Source organism: Diuraphis noxia, unplaced genomic scaffold, assembly GCF_037042655.1.
Source record: "Diuraphis noxia isolate RWA-SAM2 unplaced genomic scaffold, SU_Dnox_SAM2 contig0003, whole genome shotgun sequence".
Classification (NCBI taxonomy): Eukaryota; Metazoa; Arthropoda; class Insecta; order Hemiptera; family Aphididae; genus Diuraphis; species Diuraphis noxia.
The window spans coordinates 13,056,095-13,063,730 of record NW_028301713.1 but is presented as its reverse complement, the minus strand read 5'-3'; the positions used below and the strand labels follow the sequence as shown (position 1 = coordinate 13,063,730).

Genomic DNA, 7,636 nt, shown 5'->3' with positions numbered 1-7,636 from the left:
AAAATATGCGAATATTATACTATTATTATTAATTATGATGGTGATGATGATGATGATGATGATGTATACGTTGCGTGTATTCAAAATTAAAATACATCATATTGATGTACAATACATCGACGTCGTTGACATTTTATATTATATTATCATTTTACTCTTAGGAATGTCTAGTAACTCTAGTTTATTTTTGCTCTGACGGTTTCGTCGTACGCCCATAATCACAACGCTTGTAATATTTATATTAGACATAAGAGTCATAAGACACATTATAATATACGTTTCTACCTGAGACACTATACGAGATGCTATCACCCACTCCCTAGACGACCAAAAAACTCCTCAATTTCGTCAACTCAACAGAACCGCGTCAACTGATTTGAATATTCTAAATTAAAATGTAAATCTGTAAACATAGGTAATAAGTAGAAATTAAGCAAGTGTGTAAGAAATTAATGTAAATTAAATATGTAACACCGGCGGCTTAACCATGCAGTTGATGCATCAAACAATTAATAAAAAAAATATATATATGTATATATATATATATATAGGTATATACGTTTTAATTGTTTATCGGGTACCGACAAAATGGAAGAGTCAATAAATATTATATGGATAGAGAGATAGGTATTATAGTATAAGCATATTAAGCAACTATTGTCATTCGCCACAAACAAACGATGATGTAATGTAATAATAATAATCGTATACTGCTGCTGGCATTATTACGATTATGTTATTATGTACAATATCATACTGCTATGCAGATTCCCTCGTCTTGGGTGACCATTATCTATTTATTATTATTTATTATTGACGATCAATAGTTCAATACGTAGTTTTGGAGCCAATTCGAAGAGTCGCCAAACGAGTAGCGACTTCAAACAACATCATAGTGTTTATTTTAATCATCTGTTTTACGCAATAAATTAATGATAATAATCGAATAATAACAATAGTACCTATATAATGTTACTGTGTAATACAATATATCCCATTATAAAATATGTTGTGGGGACGAGATGGCCGAGTGGTCTACCGCGTCGGCTGTGGCTCAGCCGGACCGGGTTCGATCCTCGACCATCGGGTGGCATTTTTCTCCGGGCAAGTCACGGTGTCCGGAGAACAAGTGCCGCCATCCCCCACTCCAGGGCATGGCAGAAACCTACGGGTGCCCCAATAGAAATTCTGCCAAAACTCTCACCCACGTGTAAAACCAACCTACAGTTCCATAAGAACCTACAGCACTACCCCCTTCCCAATGGCCTTAGTTTCCGCGGGATAACTAAAAAAAAAAATATGTTGTATCGGTTGTGATGAATATGAAATTCATCAGGTCATAGCTCTAAGTTAACATTTTTTTAGGGTTTGAGGGTGGCTATAGATAACTTATAATTATGATGTAAACAACACAAATTGAGAATGAGCAATTTTATTTAATAAATATTTGTTTTAATATAAATATTATGTTGAATTTATTTTAGATTCTGAGTGGAGCGAGGAATGTATTGGTTTTACAATGATGTTTATTTCTTTTTCTTTCTTATTCTGTAAACACTTTTTCTCCCTCTAAACTTGCTCAAAAGTATCAAATGAAGCATATTTTCTGAAAGGAAATGTTCTTGATCTGGTACTTTAAACAGGTCATTTTTCAATTTTCGAAACGGTACTCGAAATAAAAGCGGTTAAAGGAGAAAAAGTACGATTTCACGATTGTATAATATTAAATAATTACGGACGACGTTTTCTACTAGAAATATTGCTTCAAATGACAAATGATTAGAGATCTTTTTTGTCGTATTTTGGATTTTGTTCCTTACGGTTTAAAGTTCGGAACATTTTAGCTATTTTTGAGCTATTTATAGACATTTTAATTTTGGGAGTTTTTTGTTGTAATTCGGTTAAAAACAATTGTAAACACTTTAAATTTCAGTTGTTTATACTATTATATTAGCTTTACCTAGACATGGTAAAATTTTCAAAACATTTGAGCGACTTTTGAGCTTTTTCTTTTTTTTCAGTTTTATGAAATTTCCTAATTATAAATTATAATTATAATTATATAAATTACCTATTTATATAAATCGTTCTTAAGCTGCTCTTATATTGCTTTGTTTTTCTCCGCAGAAACGAATAAAATTAAATAAAAAGATTCCCTCGTCCACTCAGAATCGTTTTTTATCGAATGCAATCATTGCATTCAAATCGAATACAGTAAAATTATTACAATATCCTGTCGGAGGACCGAAGGGACGATGGACAAACATCCAACACCGAAATTACAAAATAAAATATTGACAATTTCATATATATTTAATGTTATACTACGATGAATTTGTTATTAAAGAAAGTCCTTACAAATATTTCCTTGTTGATTCCACAAAATCGTTTTTTATCAACTTATAGTATTTAATAACCCGTGTATAAACAATGTAAATAAATAAAACTGTGAATGGAAACCAATTTCTAAAAAAAAGTCGAAAGCACTATTTACGTATGTAAACATTACTTTTGAGTTGCACGAATGGTTATCCACACTTATCAGCATGTATACAATTTAAATTCCATTTTTTTTTTTAGTGTTTTTATGTTAGGCTATCAAGAAATAGAAAATCTTAGATCTTAGTGTCTAACATCAAAAGTACGTACGGTCTGTTGGATATGATGGTTATGTAATATTGTATGTACATATAAAGTATATCACTATTAGACTTGGGCTCCCACCCACTAATATACACAGTTATGAGAAGACTTGATCTTTTTCGCTACTTTCATGACAAATCGTATACGATATTATAAATATAACACGCGAGTTATTATTATAAGTGTCGTGTGATCAGTAACGTGCCCATTGGGGAGGATAAGGATTATAATATCCCCTCTCCCATTGTCCAATAAATCCCCTTCTTTGTGTCTTCGGTATTTACCACTATAATTCATTTCAATTTATTATTATCCAGAACACCCCACCCTCCTATTATAAATTCCTGCGATTATTCCCAAATCACAATATGGAAAAATAATTATAATACAATCAATGTCTAATATAGTATGGCCTGTCATTATAATATAAAACAGCTTTTTTAACTGTATTTTTCAAAAATTTTCTAAATATACATCACAATATTTGCAACATCTACTATCCGTAATATTATAGAACAGTAAGCTTATATTTAACGACTTAACGTTTGACCTTCTAAAATATGTTAACTTGTACCTATATGACAATGCGATATGTATGAACGTATAATGCAGTAAGAGTATAATAATTTGCTAGATGTACTGCAGCTAATATATCAAGTTGAGCACGAGGTTAAAATAGATAGACAACGGGAAGTTAAAATATAAGACAATCTTTCATATTATGTTATAATATTGAACTTGTTGTTGAAGTTATATAAACCTATATATTATAATATCAATGATGGCATCATTATAATTTTATTATTTAGTCAAGCACATTATCCACTGCCGTATCCATATAGATACCAGAAAAAATCTAAAATTGCCCGAAAACCTCTTCGAAGCCCTCAGCCCTACCTATGATAACCCCAACAAAATAATTACATTTTTAAAACAAATTGATATGTATAATCTAATTTAAGAACCTATTGTATAACAATATTTTACTATGTACTAAATACCAATTTTGTTACAAGCTAATAACCTTAGCGCAGTTGAAGCTGTACCATGAATAAAAAAAAAAAAAAATGTATTATTTACATGAATTGGACTCACTTGTAAATAAACTAATCTCGACAAATATTGACAATATATTTAATTATTTTGTGTCGTAGTCCGTAGATCTATTATTAAAATCATGAAGACGACGATGTCGCGTGGGTACCTGCGAGTAATCCTCGTTCAGGGCTATCAAGTCTTACCGGCAGATCGATTTGACTTTAAACAAAATATATAATATTATAATTTTATCTATCTACTGACATTGTATTAAACGTACAAGCGGATCCAATGGTATTTTTGACACCTAACAAATTGATTCTTTAAAGATGAAATTTCGACGCATAAAATGTGATTGTACCCCCGTGAGGATAAAATATCTAGTTGGCAGTTGTTACAATGCAAATACAGACACTAATTATTGTTCAAATCTCTGTTAATAGATTTATAAGATATTAAGTGTAGGCATAGACTAGATCTAGGTACGTTTTCCACAGATATGAAACATATTATGTTTTTCTAAATTTATTTTGAAAAAAATAAAAAATTTTAAAAAAGCCATATACAGGTAGTAATTTATATAGAAAATTTAAAATTGAAATAATTTATTAAACACTATACAGTATACACATCAAATAGCACAATGTACAAATACTTAATACATATGATAAAATAATATTATATGTAGAATTAAGAAAATAAATTAATATATGCATAATATAGCATCGGCACTTATTTTTATTTGTATTTTGCAAATAATTTAGTAGGAACTTGTGGAATCACGCTAAAATACGCTAAATTACGGTTAAGGGGGCTGGAGCAACCTTCATATTCCACGCATTTATACCAATAAGCAAAAGTAAAATAAACATACTTCAAGTTGCTTGAATTTAATTTTGAAAACTACATCTGATTTGTGCTTATTTATTCTAGGTTTGCTCGGAAGTGAATTTTTGATTTTTTAATTTTGTGACTATCTAAATTTTAGTCAAAATATAAGTATTTTTTGAAAATAAAATAAACTTACTATGCATAATACTCTATTAACTAAAAATAAAATCGTAAATCTATTTCCGAACAAACCTAGAAAATAGACCAACGAATACAAATCACTTTTCAAAATTAATATAAGTCGATCAAAACAATACGAATTTTTCTTTCTTTTTTGGTACTGTTGGCATAAAATTTGTGCCGGAGAACCGGAACAGAATATTATTCCTCGTTTAATTAGACATGTGCATGCGCGTACGGGCATTCGAACATTTCTAAGAATCTAGGTAGCCGCAATAAAAATAATACCTGTATGCCGGGCGATTATAAACCGATTAGTGATAAGTTGGTTTCCTACTCGATCAAATTTATACTATTATGACAAAACGAAAAAAGTATTACTTGTTTCCAAATAATCGGACAGTGAAGTTCAATTTTTCGTGTCACTTATTTTGTTTGAATTTCAAAATGAATAAAGACTGGCGATTGGGTAAAAAAGCGCGTCTCAGGTTGGGTGCACCACGAAAAAAACCTAACCTGGCTAATCTTAAATGTAAAAAACTTGAAAAAGAACCTGAAGATCATGGAAACAATAATGAGGTAATTATAATACATTGATTATGGTTTGATATATTATGGTTATATTTTTAATGAATAAAAACTGTTTTGTTAGTAACATAAGATTTTATCAATTTTAAATATAATATAGAATTATATAATATATTATATAGGTAGGTATGATTAAATTATATATTCAGTGGATAATTTATTGTATTGATATTACAATGGTCTGTGTGTGTGTGTGTGTTGACAAATTGGATTTTTGTATTTCGCTGTCATTCACAATGAATCAGGTACAACAGAAATTGAGCGAATATCTAATATTGTAATTCTAATGCTCATAAAAATTTAATACGACTTTTCCGGTAAAATTTTTTTTTTTGATAAAAGTAGACAAACTCATGAAGAATCTTGTTTGGAATTTTCAAACCTTAGATTTGTAAAGAAAAATTTGTATGAATTTTTCTAACTAAAAATAAATTGCGAATTTTCGTGATTTTTACGTATTTTGTCAAAATTTGAACTTTCAATGTTTATTAAAAAAATTGTGACTATGTATTTTTAATATTTTTTAACTACTATTGCGACAATATATTAGAAGTCTTGTATTAAAATTTGAAGCTTTTTTACCCAACGAACAAAATTTTATTGTCATTTGTAAAAAAAAAACTTAAAAAGATTTGTACGAGAATTAGTTTTAGAGTTAAACCAATATCTAAAATCTAGTTTTTCAAAATTTGAATTTGCGTAAAAATTCCCGTTTTTCGTTTATTTTTTTTTTGTTTTTCCTGGTGCTTTTGAAAACTATTGGAAATTTCAAAAAATATAGGCATGATTTTTTTTTATAACCATTTTAAGTTCAAATTTTGACGAAATCTATTTAATTATTTTAATTGATATTAATTAAATATTAATATTGTATAAAATATCTAAAACTGAAAACTCGTCTCCGATCAGAATCGTTTTTCGTATACAATGATATTATATCATTAAATTCAAATTTAATATCATCCATTACAGTAGGTAACCCACTTGTAAACTACTGTATAGCAGAGCGACATCCACTTACTTACCCGCTTTTTAAAATTATAAATTAAAACAATACACTCGTAAAACTGAATAGCCCTCATTTTTTTTACAATTATTATTGTAAACAGAATGTATCATAAATCGATATATCACATCATATAATATACCTAACAAAATATTCAATAAATATAATATAATTTAAATATAATACATATTGATCATTGTTAATTTAATGCATTCCTAACTTAAAAATAAATAAAAATGAAATCCATGATTTAGAAAAAAAAACTATAAGGCAACACCAATGCGAGGAATGGCATTTAGAAAGAAAAAAAAGGTTTATTTCAATTATTTTTTGATTAAAAATTATATTTTTATTGTTACATAAATATTTATTACTTTTTACTTTATATAGATTAACAGCCTCTGTATTTGGTAAGATATGCAAATTACGTGAATCCACTTCACGAGACAAAGTCGCCAAGGAATTATTGTTTGGGACTTTTAGCGGCAATGCTGCCACCAGATACGGAATCGAGCACGAAGACATTGCCAAACAGCAGCTTGAAAAAGTTTTAGGCAAAAGTATTAAAAATTCAGGCTTAATAGTAGACCATGATTTATCATTCTTAGCAGCATCTCCTGATGGTCTGGTGGACCATAATACTTTAGTCGAAATTAAATGTCCAGCATCAGCGAAAAGTATGAGTTCTGAAGACGGAATCACTTCAAAAAAAATAAAATGTTGTGAAATAAAAAATGGACAGCTGCATCTCAAACGAAACCACAACTATTATTATCAAGTTCAAGGGAAATTACATATTTCGTGTAAACTATACTGCTATTTTTGCATTTGGACCCCTAAAGGTTTTTAAATATCACTGTACTATATATTTTATGCTTATTATCATGATCATCTATATTTAAATAATTAACTACCCATGTATATTGTGTATGTTTATACAGGTTTAATGTTTGAAAAAATAAAACGTGAAGACAGTTTTTGGGAAAACAAAATGAAAGATCAACTAAAAACATTTTATTTAGAAAGCATGTTGCCTCAACTAATTAATGAAATTTATTAATTTATCATAATCTAATAAACTTATTATTGTATTTATTAGCATTTTTATTTCATGTAATTTAATTTTTTTTAATATTGTGTACAGTTTACAGCAGTCGCGTAGGTAAAGATTATTGAGGGGGGGGGTCGATATGTATTTTTTTATATTATTTCACATCTATTTACTCATAAAGAAATTTTCTATGTGGGGTTGGGGGGGGGGGTTGAATCCCCCCTTACACATGCCCTTGGTTTACAGTGATCACGGCATATTATGTACGCAAGTGGCTCCTGCTAAAATCAATTAAACGG

The 7,636-nt window shown here is 29.0% G+C and overlaps 1 protein-coding gene across 1 annotated transcript; it reads left to right on the top strand.

Moving 5' to 3' along the window:
• The first annotated feature begins 5,139 nt into the window (after positions 1 to 5,139).
• LOC149056758 (uncharacterized) lies at positions 5,140 to 7,346 on the top strand. Its single transcript, XM_089223172.1, has 4 exons — positions 5,140 to 5,271; positions 6,498 to 6,598; positions 6,677 to 7,128; positions 7,228 to 7,346. The coding sequence occupies exons 1-4, from the start codon at positions 5,140 to 5,142 to the stop codon at positions 7,344 to 7,346; spliced, it is 804 nt and encodes a 267-aa protein (XP_089079298.1).
• The last annotated feature ends 290 nt before the right edge of the window (positions 7,347 to 7,636 follow it).